Source organism: Peromyscus eremicus, chromosome 22 (assembly GCF_949786415.1).
Source record: "Peromyscus eremicus chromosome 22, PerEre_H2_v1, whole genome shotgun sequence".
Taxonomy (NCBI): Eukaryota; Metazoa; Chordata; class Mammalia; order Rodentia; family Cricetidae; genus Peromyscus; species Peromyscus eremicus.
In genome coordinates, this window is record NC_081437.1 from 37,307,309 (window position 1) to 37,327,863 (window position 20,555).

A 20,555-nucleotide genomic window follows, 5' to 3' on the forward strand; every position below is an offset into this window, starting at 1 on the left:
CAGAACTCAAACTACTTCAAGTTAGCTGATTGTTGGCTGTTTGTGGACAGCAGTGTATATATACATCAGCAGCCGGTATAGATTAGCCCAGGTGTTCTTGTACTGATGTTTCTTGTGTGCAAGAGGCATCGTTTAGAGGAGTTTTGAGGTTGAGAATATGATCATGCGTCTCTTAAGGACAGGAGTGTGACCTGGGAATCACACTTTAGGTAGTCCTGTGAACATGGAGTGCACTCACACAGACTAAGGCAGCTACGCCATCACTAGATGGAGTATTATTATGGACTGCCAGTAATGTACAGTCTCAAGTTGACAGAAGTGTTGTTTGGTACATGACTATGTTTGGGAATTTGAAGTTTTTTTGGAAGATTTCACTTGGTGCCTTTACCTTCTTTGAGTGGAGTTCTCACCAAGGTATCCGTTGGCCTCAAGACAGATTTGCACTGCATGGCTCCATGTAGATGTGAGTTGCTTTGAGGAAAAAGATTTACATAATTCACAAAACACCCTTACAAACCACATAGTCTAGACATACTGAAAAGTAAAGAAAAATTTGGTTTGTCATTAATGCATAAAATGTAATAAAGTATTTAGTACCATAGTATATATAAATGGATTCTAAGTAATTAAAACTTATCCAAGTTTATGAACACAAAGACAGTGCATGGCACACTCACGGTGAGAGAAGTGTAAATGCACTTGAGGTGCATTGTGGGTCCTGACTGACTGCTGTGGCCATCTCCTGGTGCTGTCCTGAGAAGCCCGAGTGTTGCAAGAGTCAGCTGAAATGCTGTGGGAGTGTGGGCAGTTTGTCTCTCCAGGGAACTGCACACCAATGTAGCAGGACACCTTCTGTGTAATACTTGTAGCATGCAAAATAAAGGCTGACCGACTGCTCGCAGGGAGGCCTGTGTTCAGAAGCAAGCTGCTAGCAAGAGTTTTAGGGAGCCAAAAGCTCTTCCCAGATTGGTGACTCTTCAGGGGGTTGGTCCACTAACTCCACACTGCTCAGGAGCCAACTGTAGTGGCATGGTGAGGCTTCTGTTGCCCTCATGGAAGGAAGGGCTTCTTAGGGAGGGCCTGTCTTGTGCTAGGTCTCCTGGGTGACATTCTGTTAATGATCCAGACCTGCTCTAGAGAGCAGCTTTCAGTTTGCTGCACCTGGTGAGAACTACATGTCTTTGGCAGACATTTTTCCCCCAAAGGAAGGAATACCATGGCATTTCTTTCTCCTCCTCCTCCTCCTCCTCCTCCTCCTCCACCTCCTCCTCCTCCTCCTCCTTACTGTATTAGCATTGTATACTGCTGGCTGATACTGAGTGTGAATTTACTGTCCCATCATATACTTACTGAGCGTGTGAAGGCCCTATCTGGTGGGTTAGAGCAGAAGACAAAAATGAACGGCATCCTGCCCACAGCCAGTGTGTTCCCAGGCCACCAAGGGATCACCAGTGTTTACCTTTCTTGGTCTCTGGGAGATCACTTCTATACATTGTTGAAAAGACATGACAGATTTAGTATCAAGTTTAATTGCAAGAAATTTCAGAATTGCGTAGGCAACATTAAAATAATTTCACCATTTCCAGTGTGTTCTTCCTGTTACGTTTAGAGATTGAAGACAGCTGTTGATTTAATAACGGCATTACAAATGAATGTCAGAGCTTTTGCTGCATGGGCTCCAGCTCGTGATGTAAAGTGTGAAAAGGGTGATTCCTGTAGGTACTTTATTTCCACCACCGCTTTGAGCTTGCGAATTGTGTTCAAGGCAACTATGTCCAAACCAAGCTGTCTCTTGTTTGCTCAGGAGAAGAGCTGGATGAGAAAGCTGCAGATGCCGGTAAGGAGTCGGGCACTGTAGGTGTTCTTTAGACTGTGTCCACAGTGCCCACCACCCTCAGAGACTGTGTCCACAGTGCCCACCACCCTCAGAGACTGTGTGTCCACAGTGCCCTCCACCCTCAGAGACTGTGTCCACAGTGCCCTCCATCCTCAGAGACTGTGTCCACAGTGCCCACCACCCTCAGAGACTGTGTCCACAGTGCCCACCACCCTCAGAGACTGTGTCCACAGTGCCCACCACCCTCAGAGACTGTGTCCACAGTGCCCACCACCCTCAGAGACTGTGTCCACAGTGCCCACCACCCTCAGAGACTGTGACTGTGTGTGTTGATTTTTTTCTCTGAATTTCAAGTAAATGGAGTGAAATATTTTTGTGGATGATACTGTAGTAATGTTGAAGTCCCAGGTGTAGTTAAAAAAGTTAAAAAGCAGGGGCTGAAGGGACGAGTCAGTGGTGGAGAGCATTGACTGCTCCTGGGAGGACCCAGATGGAGACCAGCTGGTACCACCGCTGTTCACCTCCTGTGCAGGACTCCAGTCTCGGGGGACTCACCACCCTCTTCTGGCCTCCATGGGCACTGCATGCATATGATACTCATACACATGGAAATAAATAAAGTTACAAAGCAGACAAACATGTTAGTACTTCTTTATTTTTTCTTTTTATTTAAAGAGTCTCCTTAAACTGTAGTGTTAAGCCCTATCTGTCATCTTTGACAGAGTTATTTCTTCAGCCATGTGAAGAGTAAGTTACATAGTGATCGTAATAACACAGGAGGAAGAAGAGCCAAGGTGCATTTCCAGCTAATGAGCAGTTTCGGCCTCTTGTTTGGGGTCATCTTAGAGTAAACCCTCATTTCACTGTGCTTGTCTGATCCCTGTGCACATCCCTATGGAGAGGTGAATATATAGTCACCTTCTTAAAGCTTATTTGTAGTAAGTCTGCTGATAAAAAGTAGAAGAGGTCCCCCTGGGGACTCCGGATACTGACTGGTTCAGAGACAGATGTCTGAGGCGAGGCCGGCACAGCCTCCTCCTGTTCATCAAAACAGCACGGCCAGTCGGCTTTGTTGACGTTTGTCAGTCATCTGAGTCCATAAGAATAATTAGCAACAGTGTTTGCTTTCTTTGAAATAGAGTTTTTAGAATTATACAGTATGCCAATCAAAGAACAGGGGCTTTTTTTTTTCCCTTTTTACATTTCTGATTTGTTGAGATATAAGTTTCAAGACATTTCTTTTGAACAAGCAATTGAGGCTTCTGTTAGGATCAACATAGTCATTGAAGCAACACTTATATTTAATGGTATATTTCTGAATAATAACTGTCCTTCAAGGTAGTCTACATAATTAAGCCTTATAAATGTTTTGATAATTTTAAGTTTATATATTGGAAGAATATTGGCTTTTCATGGAAAAATGTGATTTACCTAGTTTTCTTGTTGAATGTGTGATGCATTATTTATTCTTTTAATGGAAAAAAATAAGTTTTAAGAGTGCAATTTACAATTTTCTAAGTATCTATTAATGAAATAAAACTTTTTTTTATATATGTTTCTTGCTCAGTTCTGCTGATGCCAAAGTTTGTTCAGAGTTGAGGGGAATAAGAGGCTTGGCAAGGGCTCTGTTTGTGTGTGATACATGTGCTTTGATGATTGATTTCACGTTCATGGCCTTCACTCTGTTTTATTCCTTCCTTAAAGCCGTGTGACTCTGGGTTTAACAAACAAAGACAGGTACAGAAACTCCTGGTGAAATCTCACTTCCTTTCGTAGACTGGTAGATGGTCATCAGCTGCGTCCTGCTGGGCTGTTGAGAGATCTGCGCTCCTTCTGTGTCTTGGGTTCCTGTCTGTAGCTGCTTTCAGCCTCTGCATGGCAGGCATTGCTGACTAATCAGTTTTCAGCTTATCTAATCAATGAACTGAAGCTGTGATAGTTCAGAGTGCACTGTTCATCTGCTGACACCAGAAAGCAAGACCACCACCTCAAGTCACTGGTGTTTTCAGAGCTTTGCTTTGAACTGGAGAAATTCTGATTAAAACACATTTTTAAGCTTCTAATAGTTTAAACAAGCTAATGTGTACTGCACTGAGTTTTCCAAGTAAGAAAGATAATAAATAAATTCCGATTTAGAAAACCAGTCTACCAAATTGATCTGTTCTGATTACACAGGTGGATTTCCAATGAGAATGCACCATCAAGTGTTGAACTAGCGTTTGGACTCTTCCTTTCCTCTCAGACTTAGTTTCCAGTAAGAATTTAGCAACTTGGGCTGGAGAGATGGCTCAGCCGTTAAAGGCTAGGCTCACAACCAAAACTCGAAGAATTTAGCAACTTAATAAATTTTTCATATTCCTCTTTTATGATATTTCCATTCAAAATTTATTATTTTGGTTGTAAGAATCATTTGATTTAAAAGTAATTTCACTATACATTATTACTTTAGAAAAGACTTGGAAAGTGATTAACATTTCTCCTTCATTCAAAGAAACTATTTCAACACATAGGATTTTCAAATTAACAACTTATTATTTGATAAAGACCAAGTTAGAAACAGGAGTCAGACGTGATCTTAACTCCTCCGTTGAGGTGGCCTCTGCTAGGTGTCAATACTTTATAGCTTTCTTTTTCCTAACTAGTAAACTCTGCCATGTCCTGTTCAACTTGCTTGGCTTTTGTCCATTAATTGATGACCATCGATAGAGTTGATAACACAGCTACTGTAGCAATGGTAGTTGCCTGGTGGGGATGTTCTGTTTCTCTCTACCACGTTTATTAATTGTAATTCTATAAGGAAAAGTTGTCTCTTCCTCTTAATTCACTTACTGAAGTATTAAGCTTTAAGGCCGGGAGTGGTAGCGCATACCTTTAGTCCCAGCACTTGAGTGGCAGAGGCCAGTGATCTCTGTGAGTTCAAGGCCAGCCTGGTATACATAGTTCCAGGACAGCCAGGGCTACATAGAGAGATCTTATCTCAAAACAAAAACAAATTTAGTCTTACCAGTATGAATTTATGGTTTTTTTCCTGTGAATTATAATCTATCATAATCTATATTTTGTTGATCAAATTCTACTTTTGTGATTTTTTTTAAACAAAAAAGAAAGTAAGCCAATATAAATATATTGAGAGCAAGGACCCAAGTTAAAGGGTTGGATAACATTTAAAAGATTAGTTATTCACCAGTAAAAGAAAGTGAAAAGATGAACGAGCCTTAAACAACACGCTGAGTAGAAGTGAGACAGAAAGGGTCCCATTTGTATAGAGTGTCTAAACAGACGCTACAGACCCAGAGGTGCAAACCAGCTGGTTGGTCGTCAGGGACTAGGGTGGTGTTGAAGGGAGTGACTGCTAATGGAACAGGAGTTTCTTTTGAAGGTGATATCTCACAAACTATGTAAACAAAGTTAGCCATCAGAGTGTACCTTTAATGTGGGAGTTCCATGGCATGTGAAGAAGAAGTCAGCATGATATTTAACATTCACATAGTTGATAGTGCATAGTGAACACTGAACACGGCCTGACTTACTAGGCAGAGAAGAGAGCTGTGTGCAGAGATAGGAAAATCGAAGTATGAAAATACTAGTCTCTTGCTGTTAACATTTTAAAAGAAGTGCAACTCTGGACCATGTAAGACATGGTACATTTTATAGTCAAATAAAAGCAAACTATATTTGATGCAATTTGTTCCAGGTCATCTGTTTCTAAGTTTTGATGTACCTGTGTTGCTTTTGTGAGCTAGGTAGAGTCCCTGACTCATGAAGTCGCTGCTCCTGCTGTCTGAGTAATACAGTTCCATCTGCCATACACATGCATGTGCACGCATGCACGCACGCATGCACGCATGCATGCACTCGCACACAATGTATGGTCATGCATTTCTCAGGTAGTACAACTATTATGTTTTCACATTACAAATAAGGTTTAGCTGTACCTAACAGGTATTTTTAAACTATAGGACAGTCTACTGCTTCTTGGCACTGGTGAAAGAGTCAGCAGAACATATCTGACACATTTGTATACCTTCCCCCTGGCTGTCCCAGAACTTGCTACATAGGTCAGGCTGGCTTTGAATTTAGGGAGATCTGTCTGCCTCTGCTTCCTGAGAGCGGGGATTAAAGGTGTGTGCCACCACTCCCAGCCAAACTTGTATTCTTTTAAGGAGGTGATGAATCTTGTTTCTCATAAGAAGGTCATGTTGAAGGGCACACAGGGCAGACTAGAATGCCATCGTCTCTACTGCATTTTCTTTATCATCGTGGCTGTCGCTTCCAGAACCTTTTTAGAAGTAGTCAGAGCAGAGAAAAGAGTACATTTATATAAAATCTGATCAGCTGCACTTTGGTCTGAGCCTACCACTCCCTAGATACTCCTTCTGGAAGCCCAACTACTAAGGCAGTGAATGCATAGAGTGTTTTTAAGGTTACTTAATTGTTTGATACAGGCACTGGTAAATTATTCTTAGATGTGTCTTTTGTATTCTATAAGTGTCTGTAATTTTCTTCTTTTTTTCTTAAGTTCTCTCCCTCTTATTGAAGGCAGTTCCCTTATTTCTTAATCATTTGAAGACTTGATGGAGGCCTGGTCTACAGGACGACCATCTTAGAAAAGTGTTTTGGATCAGGCTGTCTCCTGTAATAAATGCTACTCATTACGCGTCACATTAGCTGAGTCTATTTATTAAGGGCATTTTTTAAAATTCTATATGCATTGGCTGTGTTTTCTTTATTTCAGCAGTATAATGTAATGAACTTTTCTGTCACATGACCTCATACACTCCATATTAATGCTACTCACACGTGTGTTCCCTTTGGCTCACCTAGGGATCAGCCCCCACCGCATGTACAGCACTGTTACTGAGCTCCATGACCGTGGATGTCGTTTCTGAGAAACTGAGACAAATCGAAGGCCTGGACCAGACCATGCTGCCTCAGTATTGCGCAACAATCAAAAAGGTGATGTGTGTGTCTCCATCTTACCTAGAGAACAGACTGAGAGTGTGGAAGACAGGCCAGGTGCTGGGCAGCACGTCTTTACCCCGAGCCCCTGCAGTGCGCACCTCTGAGTGAAATGGGGTGCTTACTTTTGGGAATCCTACAATTGCTCTTTTTTCTAGTTTTCTAAGTAAATTAAAGAGTAGCTGAGTGCAGTGCTCCTTAACACGTGGTCTAATGTAAGTGAAAATAAAATGACACATTGAAAAATACAAGAGCTCGTTCACTGTGGAGCAGAGAACATGGTGAGGCTACTTGGTACTCCCACTACCTTCCACACACACAGGATGCATCTCTAATCGAAGTCTCTGGAAACTTTCTGAGCATGGGGATGAGTCTCAGTCCGATATCAGAGCCCATTGCACGTTGAACTTTGTGCTGGATGCTCAGTGAGTACAGTCCAAATGACTATCCCTCCCTAATGGGAATCGCTGCACCCGGAAGCAGTGTTAGTCCCCAGCATCCTGGGAAGGATACCTGGCCTGCAGTGTGTGTTTGTGTGACCTCATAGTAATGACAGAGTACAGTTCATTTCCTACAAAAGGTCATTTTTGTATCCTGTAAGATTTTTGATTGTGTTTTGTTTAAAGAACCACATGGGGTTGGGCTTGCAAGGCTGTGCATTCATGAAGGATTTTCCTCCAAGTCTTAGAGCTCCAGAGTCACCCTGAAGCTGAACAGTTATGTCTGGAGGTGCAGGGAAGACATTGCCTATATAAGACAGCAAGCCTCCACGGCTAATGCCCTTTAAAGAATTACCTGCATTTATAGATACCATGTAACTAATCATAGCCCACATGTGGTCAGAAAGAGTTCGGCACCTGTCCATCTTCTTACAGAGCTGATCCATGCCTGTCCCTGTCCGTCTGAGTCAGTACCTCCTTCTCACGCACAAAGCCTGCTGCAGGCACGTGGTTGGTTTCAGGGAAGTCTGCTCTCGGTCTGCCATGGACAGGCTCTGGATGCTTATTCCTTTGGAATTAACCTAGAAATGGAACATTTTACCAAGCCTCAATGTAAACACTACCTCATTTTACCAGTTAGTAGTCAGGCTTTTTTTTCTTCATGCAATCAGAAGGCCACCCTCAAAATACGCTAGTGTTTCTCATTTAAATGCAGCTAGAATGACAGGGTCCTACAAAAATTGAATGCCTATTTTATCATAAGTCTAGTAGACTGGGAAGTTAGTATCTGGACATTCTTTATCCATTGCAAGTGGTGAGTCGGCTCATTAGACACACAAACTTCATTTAGGTCTTGGTCGGCAACTGACACACTCACAAGATAGAAATCATTTTCCCTCCCAGCTCCCACCCATGTTCATCTTCATCGTTTCTCAGATTTGAAAAGCAAAATTAATGGTTTTGTTGCTACCCAGGACAGAGCAGGTGGAAACATGTGAGAGGCTGGTTGGTCCTGAAGTGTGGTTTGTTTCACTGAAATGCTTGACACTTAGGAAAAGGTCAGGTGGTTTGTGTGGCTGAGGTGCAGCTCACGGCACTGCATGGAGAGGGAGCCTCTCTGCAGCCGATCTGAAATCAGCAGGACCTCAGAACACCTGACTTTGTTTCTGTTTTCACTCAGGCAAACATAAATGGCCGGGTCTTGGCTCAGTGCAGTGTTGACGAGCTGAAGAAAGAGATGAATATGAACTTTGGAGACTGGCATCTCTTCAGAAGCATGGTGAGGTTTTACAGCGTTATCATACATGACATTTTACTATACTGTGTATAGTTGTCTGCAACGCTGAGCAAACCCAGAGCTAAGGAGTGCTGGCCCAAACGGATAGTTTTCCATATTGATTTAAAAATGTTTGCACTTTGTGTGTGTAACTTTTTTATTTTTCAGTCTTACACTTGTATTCAGCCCAGTGTCATGGGGACTAGTCATAGCAGCATGTGGGATCTTGTCCTTTCTGAAGAAGAAGCGAGTCACCAGTTTTCCGTGCTTTCTCCTTGACCAGTTCCAGGCGGGGCGCTCTGAGCCCTGCAGGTCTCAGCCTTCACTGTCTGCCCTTGTCTCTTGCTCTGTATTAGCAGCAGTGCACGTGAGCCCCTTTAGAACGAGCCCTACCTTCAACATAAGGTCACCCTTGGTGCTCCTCAGGTTCCATGTTGTCCCTCAGCTACCTCCAGCTGAGGTCTGATCACCCTGGCTTGTCTTGACGAATTTTGTCAACTTGGTTTACCCAGAGTCCCTTGAAAACTAACCTTCCCCATGTCACACTCACTGGCTCTGCGCACCCACTCGTTGCTGGCCTTGGAGCAGAGTAGTTTCTAGACTGAGGTCAGCAACCTGTTGTGGTAGATCTTGTTGCTTTCTGCTCCGGCTCTGGTTTCCTTTGACGTACTCCGGTTGAATTTTGTGTTTTCTTGAGTTTTAAAATTTGTAAACTAAAATGCTGATGCTTCTCTGATCATTATTAATGGATTAAGGTAAGGTTTGGAAGAAATTCCCTGAACCTCCTAGTGGGGAGTGTGCTTTCTTGACCCTGTTGTGAGAACTTGACAGTGCTTTTCTTCTGCTCTCTGAAGCCTCTGTAATGTGGTTTGACAGTGCAGTTGATATTCCTCTTTTGTTAAGGTCTTGGAAATGAGAAGTGTGGAAAACCAGGTGGTCCCTGAAGACCCTCGTTTTCTCAATGAAAATTCCAGCGCCCCAGTCCCTCACGGGGAATCTGCTCGCCGTGCTTCTCACAGTGAACTGCCTCACACAGAGCTCTCCAGCCAGACTCCCTACACCCTGAACTTCAGCTTTGAAGAGCTGAACACACTGGGCTTAGAGGAGGGTGCCCCACGGCACAGTAACCTGAGTTGGCAGGTATTTATTTTATGTCATTTTTCATGTGCTTGGAGAGTAAATGCAAATATGCTGGTACATTGAAATGTTCGTTCAGAGAGTCCTGATGGAGAACCCAGCTGGGTAAGAGGAAGGGGCATCTCCTGAAGGACCTGGGTTTATCTCCTGAAGGGGAAGAATGGTAGAGTACAGGGGAAGTGAGGTCATTCAATAATGGACAAAAATGGTGATAACTCAGTCACAGACAACAGTGGCAGGAGAGTGGATGGGGCCGGGTGTGGTGGCCATGCCTTTAATCCAGCCCTCAGGAGGAAGAGGCAGGGGGATCTCAGTGAGTTTGAGGCCAGCCTAGCCTACCTAGGTGAGAATGGGGTGGGCCGTAATAGGGTGGCTGCAAATTTGCTTTTCATTTGGTATTTTCCTGTGAGATTCAGTGTGGGAAACTAGCATCCCGCTACCCGCTGAAGCCTTGGGTCTGGTTTCCCTTTGCCCACAGGAACACACTACATACCACACTCTGGGGGGACCAGTCCCCACCATTATTTACCCCAGGGACTCTTGAGGAACGAGGAATAAGAGACTTCGTTAGAAATAGAGGGGAGAGAAACAGAAGAAAAACACAGGATAGACTCGGGTGGGCCTGGATCCTTATCCAGAACTTTATTCTAAAGGTCTGTTTATAACAATGCCAAGGGGTGGAGCAAAAGACCTCCCCCTTGCTAGTTACAAAACACCTGCACTCAGGCCTGTGGTCCAATCATCCTCTCTATGCAGACCTGCTGGGTAAAGCCACGAGGAACCTGAAAATGGGCTCCCACAACACTCATGTTGCTCAGGCTGGGCTTCAGCCCCTGGGCTCAAGTGATTCTCCTGCCTCAGCATCTTGAGTGCTGGGACCACAGGCCTGCACCACCGTGTGGGTTCCACACACACGTTCTCTGTGGGTAGTTCTTAGACAGGTGCAGGCATCAGGAGCAGGAGTACCTGTGAGTCATGTGTGAAGGATAAGGAGGAATAAGAAGAAAATCAGCCGGGCGAGCCAGAGCGGGGCCCAGTGGGAGAGCCAAGTCAGGAAGCCGGGAAGCTGTGCAGAGCAGTGCTGGCAGGGTTCCTGTGAGCGTGAGCGCTTTCGTTTGGTAGTGACAGTGTCGTTAATTGTTCTCCATGCAGTCTACACTAGGTGGAGAAGCTGAGTGGTTTTACTATTTTATTATTGAATACTGACGAATACAGAATTACTTTACAATGAGCCAAGTTCACCCTTGGTCCCTTGGTCTCTCTTCTGACAGAAGCACTTCCTGTCCTTCCCAGCTTTCGGAGACTCTGCCCTTCTCGCCCCACTGTTGAAGCACCTCTGCCTGTCTCCCCGTTAGCACAGTAGTTCCACACCTCCCTTGTTCTTAGCCTTTGTTCTCTTAGAAGTTCAGGACCTGGGGCTGGCCAGATGGCTCAGCAGGTGAAAATGCTTGCCTCATCCTGATGACCTGAGTTTGACCCCTGGGACCCATGTGATGGAAGGACCCACCTCCCCATTGTTGTCCTCTCACCTCCACACACATCCCCAGAGCGCGCGCGTGCGCGCGCACGCACGCACGCACACACACACACACACACACACATACATACACATACACACACATACACACACACACACACACACACACATACATACATACACATACACACACATACACACACACACACACACATACATACACACACACACACATACATACACATACACACACATACACACACACACATACATACACATACACACACATACACACACACACACATACATACACATACACACATACACACACACACATACATACACATACACATACACACACATACACACACACACATACACACACACACACACACACACATACATACACACACACACACACACACACACACAGAGTAATAAATATTATCAGTACCTAGAAAACTTTTGAATATATAAGTTACTATAAATAGTTAAATAGAAACTAAAAATGTTTCTAAATACCTTTAAGTAATTACAGGTTACCATAAATAACACTTTTACAAAAAATTACTGTTTTTTTCTTTCTTTCTTTTTTGAGATAGGGTTTCTCTGTGTAGTTTTGGAGCCTGTCCTGGATCTCGCTCTGTAGCCCAGGCTGGCCTGGAACTCACAGAGATCCACCTGGCTCTGCCTCCTGAGTGCTGGGGTTAAAGGCGTGCACCACCGCTGCCTGGCTTTTTCTGTTTTCTTCTTCAAACAAAAGTCCAGTGAGAATGGGAATGTTTTGCACATGTCTTTAATGCCTGGCTTCATAGAAGACGACTGGGCCCCAGGTACTACTGCCTCACACCTCCTGGAACAACACACACACATGTAGCTCTGGAACTCCACTGGGCACTCCTGTGTGAATGAAGGAGAAAAGACACAGAGCACCATCGTGTCCTGCAGCGTGCAGTTCAGAACCCGTGGGTCCCCTGCACAGGGGCACACGCAGTACTTGAGAGCAGTTGCCGTAGTGGGTAGAGGGGGCACCATTCTTCTGGTCTGGTGGCATCCTGTGGGGCTACCTCCTTCCAAAGGAAAGGCGGTTTGCCCCTACGTCTTTGTTCTAGCCCTTCCTGTGGTCCATTTCCAAGCTCCCCAATGCTGTCTCCTCCATTCCCTGCTTCTTTTTCCTAATCTGTACTTTTAATTGCTCATTTATTAGCTTTCCTCAGATCTAAAACAGCTAGGACCTTGAAACTCAGTCTGCAGTAGAAACTAAACTTAAAAGTATCCCACTCTGCCTTTCCTGCCCAGCTGACCCACAGCTTCCGCCTCTGCTCACCACAGGCCTTGTTATCACCTTTTTTGTTCCATTTTAAGAACATTTTTCCCTCTGAATTAGATCTGACAGGGACTTCCTGTCATATATCTGAGATGATTTCTTTTATCAGACCTTGAAGAGTTGAATATTTTGTTTTTAAGATCTTTTTTATTTCTTCTTTATCTCTTCTAAGAGGAATTCTTTCTCAGTGGAGGTGCTTTTACCTTAAATAAAATAAAAACTTGAAATTACTAAAAGCAGTTGTTCAGATGACTTGTACAACCTGAAATAGTTCTTTTAAATATAAACAGTAAATTAATGTTGCTAAAATTTATAAGCTAATAACAGAATTATTCATAAATGCATATCTTTGGTTAAATTGTTAGGTCGAATTTTTCTAAGACCCTGATATTTTGACAACTTTTTAATTATTAGTGTGCATTTGTGTTTCCTAAGCTGATGTTTATTATGTCTTTTTCCCCTTCTTATTTGAATTCTTAAATTTTTTTTTCTGTCTTCACAGTCACAAACTCGCAGAACCCCAAGTCTCTCGAGTCTCAATTCCCAGGATTCCAGTATTGAAATTTCAAAGCTTACTGATAAGGTGCAGGCCGAATATAGAGATGCCTATAGAGAGTACATTGCTCAGATGTCCCAGCTAGAAGGGGGCACAGGGTCGTCAACAATAAGTGGCAGATCTTCTCCACACAGTACATACTACATAGGTCAGAGTTCTTCAGGGGGCTCCATCCATTCTACTCTAGAGCAGGAGAGGGGGAAGGAGGGTGAGCTGAAGCAGGAGGATGGGCGGAAGTCATTCCTAATGAAGAGGGGGGATGTCATAGATTACTCCTCCTCAGGGGTGTCTACTAGTGATGCCTCACCCCTGGACCCCATTACTGAAGAAGATGAGAAATCGGACCAGTCAGGTAGTAAGTTGCTCCCAGGCAAGAAATCCTCAGAACGGCCCAGTCTCTTCCAGACAGACTTGAAGCTTAAGGGAGGTGGTCTGCGCTACCAGAAACTGCCCAGTGACGAAGATGAGTCTGGTCCCGAAGAGTCAGATAATACCCCACTGCTCAAAGATGACAAGGATAAAAAAGCCGAAGGCAAAGCAGAGAGAATGTCCAAGTCTCCAGAACACAGTGCTGAGCCAATCCGGACATTCATTAAAGCAAAGGAGTATTTGTCGGATGCCCTCCTAGACAAAAAAGATTCCTCCGACTCGGGAGTGAGGTCCAACGAGAGCTCCCCCAACCACTCTCTTCACAACGAGACGGCAGACGACCCCCAGCTGGAAAAGGCAAATCTCATAGAGCTCGAAGACGATGGCCACAGTGGGAAGCGTGGGATGCCACACAGTCTGAGTGGCCTGCAAGATCCAGTTATAGCTCGGATGTCCATTTGCTCAGAAGACAAGAAAAGCCCTTCCGAGTGCAGCCTGCTTGCTAGCAGCCCTGAAGAAAGCTGGCCCGCCTGCCAGAAGGCCTATAATCTGAACCGAACACCCAGTACCGTGACTCTCAACAACAACACTGCACCTGCTAACAGAGCCAACCAAAACTTTGAGGAGAGGGAGGGAGGCAGGGAGACTTCTCAGGTCATTCTGAGGCCTGGGCCCAGTCCCAACCCAACTGCTGTTCAGAATGAAAATCTGAAGAGCATGTCGCACAAGCGAAGCCAGCGTTCCAGTTACACAAGGCTCTCGAAAGATGCGTCTGAGCTGCATGCAGCCTCCTCGGAGAGCACGGGCTTTGGAGAAGAGAGAGAAAGCATTCTCTGAGGAAAAGAGAAGTGAAGTAGCGTTGTCCTACCCTAAGGACGGGACTGTCATGAACTTGAAATTGATCTGTCACCATTCTCCATCATGTCCATGCATCACAGATAACTGATAGGTGGTCAGGCACCTGGGGAAGCACACGCCCTCTGCACAGCAGAGGGAAGCCTGAGACGGGAAGGCCACCAGTCATCTCCATTAGCGCCTGCATCATGGGCAGTTTAAAGTCCCACCACCACCACGGTGCCCTTCCCTGGCACACAACTGCACAGATTGAGGAGAAACAGGCTGAATATAAAAATAGGTCAGAAGTGTATTTAAAGCTGAAAGTCTTAAATCACAAGGAAAAAAACCTCGAGATCTCCTTTATAAAATATTCATGAAACATTTGAGGGAAGCTAGAGTGCTAGATGAAGCGGAAACCAGTGTCACTGTTAGAGTTTAATCTCAGTACAGATTTATAGGTTTTAGAGTAGAGACCAGAGACTGAGTGAATGCCTAGCAAGTGGATAGCCAGGGTACTATATAAGACTCACTGCTTTTTAAAGAGCTCTTAGAATTTAAGTAGAAAATACACACTGAAGAGAGTGATAAAAGCTGATAAGAAAGTGAGTCAGCGGAACCCAAAGCAGTGGCCTGGGCCGTGGTGAGTCGTTAGCAGAGGAGCTGGAGGAGGGCAGTGTATTCCTGGGATGCTCTCCAGACCAGGCCTCTGCCTCTGCCTCTGCCACCTGTGCCCTCAAAACCATCTTGGGCTGTTCTGCAACTCCTAAATTATGCATCTAACCTAGCTTAGGTCTGGCTAAGAAGAAAATACATTTCTTTCCCCAATGGTTCTGGTGATTAAACGCAGGACCTCACCAGTGCTAGGTAAAGTATGGCTGAGCTACATCCCAGCCCTAAACTTGAGTCCTTTCCCTGGAGAATGACTGTATCAGGAAATGGTTACATTAGAAGGGTTAGTGACAGTGACCCTAGACCAGCTACACGCAAGTATTTGATAACGTCACTGCCGTCTGTCACCGCAGTTTGTTTCACGTGGCTTTTCCTAAATGAGCATTTTAATTCTGGGGGAAATTATTCAGACTGCGGGGTGGTTTTAAAAAGGAGCTGAGAAGCAAACAACATAGCAAGAACCCAGAGCCAGAGATGGTGTGACCCTGATGCTGCACTCCGCATTATTCTCAGCCAAGCTAGAATGGTCACAGACATAGACGTGTCATGTAGGCTAGAAGTGTGCCTGTCACCATCATGTATCAAAACTGTTTGTCATTTGAGCAGAGCTTGTTTATGTAGTCAGTCCTAGCAGTGTGTCCTGAGCCACAGGTTAGGCTTGTAGACGGTGAGGTCGCAGGCTTGGTGTTTGTTGAGATGTCAACCCTGACTGGACCTGTGCTGTTGACTTGACACTGTGCTGGTAGCTGCCCTGTGCTTCAGTGCCTGGCTGTTGGAGTGTCATTGAGCATTTTCAGGAAGTGCATATGTTGCATGTTCTTTAACAGGTATTTTAAGCATTGAAAACAGCACGATGTTACTGACATTATGCATTTGATTACTTATAGTGTTTATTAGTTTGCAATATCATGTAATTGGTACTTCAGAAGTAGTTTGGTTTCTTTCCAAGTGAGTGGCTGTAGCTCCCAGTCACGGGAGGCCTTGATTCACACTGTCTGTGAAGTCATTCCTGGAGTGCCAAGTGCACACGTAGACTAGGAGCAATAAAGATGTGCATGCCATCCTGACTTATGGAGTTTTATTCACTGTAGCAATGACAATTCACATTCTGATTAAAAATTAAAACATGGTCTGTGTGTCTGTTTTGTCCTCTGACTGCAGTTTGGAGATTTACAGGTCATGAAGTTGACAGAGTGGTCCAGACAGCCTTCTTGTCCTTCCGAGGGAGGTCGGCTCTGAAGTCCCAGTGCCTAACCAGTGCTTTCTTGAAGCCTTGGCACCCCAGAGCACATGGCACCATAGCTGGGTAGTCCATTTCTGTAGCTGGAGGCAGATGATCCAGATCCCTGCAGAACATCAGTTTATTATGTGAACATTCTGGACAAACATCCTTTCTCTACTGGCACAGAAATTGACGGGCCAGATGGGTCCTGAGTCACTGTTATCCCTCTGAGTCTGCATGTCAGTGTGTGTCTGTGTCTATTTATAATGCATAACTTAGTCTGACTCATACACAGGCAAAACTCTGCATTGAGCTGGATGAAATAATAGGAAAAGGAGCCTCGAACCCTGCCCATCTCTTAGATTCTGTTACTCAGTCTTAAGTGGTATGAGCCACATTAGCTCCACCTTCAGCCATAGAGAGTGTGCTGATGTAGCATCCTAACACTCACTGTGGCCTTCTGGAGATTTACTTCTGAGAGTATCTGTAGTCCTGGCTGTCCTGGAACCTGCTCTGTAGACCAGGCTGGCCTCGAACTCAGAGATCCATCTGCCTCTGTCTCCCGAGTGCTGGGATTAAAGGCGTGTGCCACTATGCCAGGCACTACTGGTATTTTCCATTTGAGTCAGCTTCCCCAGGGCTGGATGGTTAAGGATCAGGAATCCTACACTGTGAACTTTAAACTTTGCTGAGCATGGTGACCCATGCCTATCATCCCAGTGCTCAGGAGACAGAAGCTGGAGAGTCAGGTGTTCAAGGCCAGCCTCACCTACATAGAGACCAGCCTGGGCTATATGAGACCCTATTTCAGGAAACTAGCAATACCACCAGAAGCATTGTTTTCAATAATAAGAGAACTTGTTTTCCTGTGTTATTTTATATGGTTTTAAATATAGTCAGAATAATTGTAGTTGCCTAACCAAGTAATTTTAGAGTTGTATTTGCTTAAATCCTCATCCTGAGAATTCAAGCTCATTCGCATGTTCTAGTGCTACAGTAAAATAATTGATGACTAATTTTTTTCTTACTAATAATTAGAAACTTTTGAATGAAATTACATATTTTTTTCTTTTGGTTTGGCTAAGGTACTAAATTTAAAAGGTTTTAAGACCACATAAGTTTTGGTTACACCAGGAATTCTCAGCCTCTTTAGAAATATCCCTGAATTTAAAAAAAAAAAAAAAATCCATGAATTCCTGGCTCACTCCTGAATAGATTACCGTACTTACCAGGAAAAGAGAACAGAGGCCCCCTTTAATTAACGGGTGAATGACCTTGAAGGATTAGGTAGGGAGGGTGCGAGAAAAGTCACAGTTTTGGCAAATATGTACTATCAGCCCCAGCCTGCTTTATCCTACCCATCTTTCCTGGGCTCAGCAGACACAGCGGGAGAGAAAAGCAAATGGGGACATCCTCCTGCCTGGGGCAGGTGAGCCACCAAAAATGAGTGTGCTTCCCTACTCAAGCTGAAGCGCAGGCTGGAGTAAACACAAGTGAACTGAAAAGTAGAAGCTTAGCTGGGAGAGCAGCGAGCCGGCTGTGGACAGTGTCTAAGTGGCTCGTTGCTTAGCAAAGGTTGAGAATCCCTGGTTGAGACTAACGAAGTAGAAAGCAGCTTTCAAGTCTTACGTACTATTAAACCCTTTCCTGCCTAGGGAGAAAATGCCGTCCCTGTGCTAGATAGACAGCGGTTGAGAAGATCCAGTTTAAACTGAGGTATGTAACAAACTAGCGTTCCAAGTGAGTTAACCCCCGTCAACCCGCACGGTCGAAGAGTTTTTAAAGGAATGACTAGCAAACCTTGCTTGCTGTGAGACCGTGTCTCCTAGAAGACTTCATGCTATGCCCATGAAGTCTCACTAACGTGACGACTGCCTCAACGTGAGCTCTGATGTCTTTACATTAGACATGCCAAAGTGGATTTGGGGGTGGGGGAGATGGTCAGGCCTCCACCCTACACAAAGAACCACAGGCAACTAAGTGTTGGGAGTGGGAGAAGTAGTCGTAACCAGGGAAGAGCACACCAATGGTTCATCCAGTACCAAATAGCCCTGAAGACAGATACAAGTAACATACAGACCAAGCAAGTTTTATCTGTGCATTTAGAAATGCATATATATGTGTGTGTGTGTGTGTGTGTGTGTGTGTGTAATAATAGTTAATGAAAAATAGAGACCATGAATTTGAAAGAGAGCAAGAGGGGATGGATGGGAGAGTTTGGAGGGAGGAAAAGGAAGGAAATGATGTAACTGTGATTAGGAAAAAAAAAAGAAAAAAAGGTAGCAAACCACAGCCCTGGCCTGAAGGTCCTCTGGTTGTTGGCCCAGGCAGGTGGAAGGTTTCCCGGGGGCGTTCTGGAAAGCGGAGCTGAAACCCCTTCTGAGAGGGCCTCAGTGGCTGGGGAATGGATGAGCACTGTTCAGGTCTCCCAGGAGAGGGAAGCGTTTTGGAAATGAATGAGTTTATAATAGAGACATTGATGAAGAAGAAAGGGCATCTCCTGGGTTTCTTGACTCGGGATAGGATTCCACCCTGGTATTCCCATCAGAATGCCAGGGGTTCCCCACGATGACGGTGCTGCTAGGCACACTGTCACCAGCCCCCGAAAGGGCCAACACTTGGAATCTGAAGTACAGCATCTGCTGGTGCGTGTTGCTAACGGTGAAGTACCACTAATGAAGGGCCGTCTGTGTTCCCAGAAGCACGGGTGGGATGGGTCTTGAAAAGTCTGGAATTCGAACTGAAGACCACCGTAAATCAGTGAGAAAACAAAACACACAAGACAAAGCATTATGAAATGTTTTAACACAGGCAGTGTTACTGTTTCAAAACACGAAGTACTCTGAATCTACCAGTGCGGGAGGTGGGGGGTGGGGGGTGGGGGGGGTGGCCTGTGGTTGTTGACTAACAGAGACTACTCCCCAGACTTACTCTGCAGCTAAGGATGCCCTTTGTAGTGTTATTTATTCCAAGGATGTGTGTAACACGAATTCCTAAATGGTCTTTTAATAAAAAACCTGGAACTAGATATTGGGGTAAATGCAGAAAGATCAGAGAGACAAAGGAACAAGCCACTGCCATGTCTTGCCTCACCAACTCCAGGAATCCTCTGACTGAAATCCTCTGAGTCCTCACCCGAAAGGCTTCAGCCTGAAAAAGCTTCTAGCTGAAAGGGATGCTTCTGTTGAAAAGCCTTTAGTTCCTGTCTCTTCACACCTTACATACCTTTCTCTGCCCACCATATTACTTCCTGGGACTAAAGGCATGTGTGCTTCCCAGTACTGAGATTAATGGTGTGTGCCAGCACTACCTGATTCTGTGTCTCCCCTAGACTGAGTCAGTCTCATGTAGTCCAGGGTGGCTTTGAACTCACAGAGATCCAGACGGATCTCTGTCTCCCGAGTGCTAAGATTAAAGGTGTGTGCCACCACTGACTGGCCTATGTTTATTCTAGTGGCTTGTTCTGTCCTCTGACCTTCAGGTAAATTTTATTAGGGTACAGAATATATCACCACAGATGTGTATTAGGAGTCATTTATTGCAATCTAGCAAAGCATGGACTGGCATATCAAAGTGAATTACTAAACCATTGAGACATGAATGAGTGAAATCATACTCTCACAACATAATGTGTGTCCTTACTCCTAGTAAGAAGTTATCTGAGGTCATTAAGCTCTTGATTATTCATGACCATTTTCTAATTTTATCATATTTACACATATTTACCTCCTTCTCTTTCAAGGCAACAAGGGCTTAGAACCTTAGTATTCTGCCCATAGACCAAGCAACGCTCCTTTCTCATTCTCCTGGCAGCTCGGTTAATTTCCCCATCTGGCTTCCTCACCACGTATCAGGGGGTGAAGAAGACACAGCCACCACTGTAGCCCTGCCATGCCTTCGGCCAGAGAAGAATGTGTCACCCAGATTTCTCTGCTCTCTGTAACTGTAGGATTTAAGATAGTCTTTAATGAAGTATTACTTTTATGAGATTTTAGGTTAAAAACCCAACGTATAGAAAAAATATGTAAATAGTCTAGCCTCTCCACTTATGTCCTGTAGCACGTTCTTGAGCAGGTAACTAATAAAACATTAGATATTTTCAAAATTGTTGCAGTTTTGACACTTGCAAGTTGTGTTTCTTAGAACTTTTAGAAGGCATGCTGTTTTTACTTGATGTGAATTAAACTATTGAGAAAGAGATCATTTTCTTTTTGGATTCTGTGTTTTCTCCATGTTTTACCTGTGTTCTTTTCAGCCCTTTTTCTTTTCTTTTCTTATTTTTTTTGTCTGTTTCTTTAGAGGTTGCATTATACTTATCCTATTTTACCACAAGACATCGTTAACACAGTAGCAGGAGAGGAAACTTCTGCATAGCCTTTTAGATGAACCTGATTGTGGGTAACCTAGGGCAGTGGACAGAAATTTCTGTGAGTGAATGAGGCGGATCTA

At 44.4% G+C, this 20,555-nt stretch overlaps 1 protein-coding gene across 8 annotated transcripts in view; it reads left to right on the forward strand.

Annotated features, from left to right (window-relative positions):
* Positions 1 to 20,306, forward strand: part of Kidins220 (kinase D interacting substrate 220) — a 91,464-nt gene extending 71,158 nt beyond the window's left edge. For 4 of the 8 annotated variants that reach the window (XM_059248597.1, XM_059248599.1, XM_059248598.1 and 1 more), the window contains 4 exons: positions 6,662 to 6,793; positions 8,417 to 8,515; positions 9,416 to 9,652; positions 12,956 to 14,926. In XM_059248597.1, the coding sequence (XP_059104580.1) occupies positions 6,662 to 6,793; positions 8,417 to 8,515; positions 9,416 to 9,652; positions 12,956 to 14,215 (1,728 nt within the window). In that variant the 3' untranslated portion in view covers positions 14,216 to 14,926. Of the gene's footprint in view, positions 1 to 3,541; positions 3,575 to 6,661; positions 6,794 to 8,416; positions 8,516 to 9,415; positions 9,653 to 12,955; positions 14,927 to 17,761; positions 17,823 to 19,848 lie in introns of those variants that run through there. The other 4 variants (XM_059248595.1, XM_059248596.1, XM_059248601.1 and 1 more) reach the window with 3 other exon arrangements.
* The last annotated feature ends 249 nt before the right edge of the window (positions 20,307 to 20,555 follow it).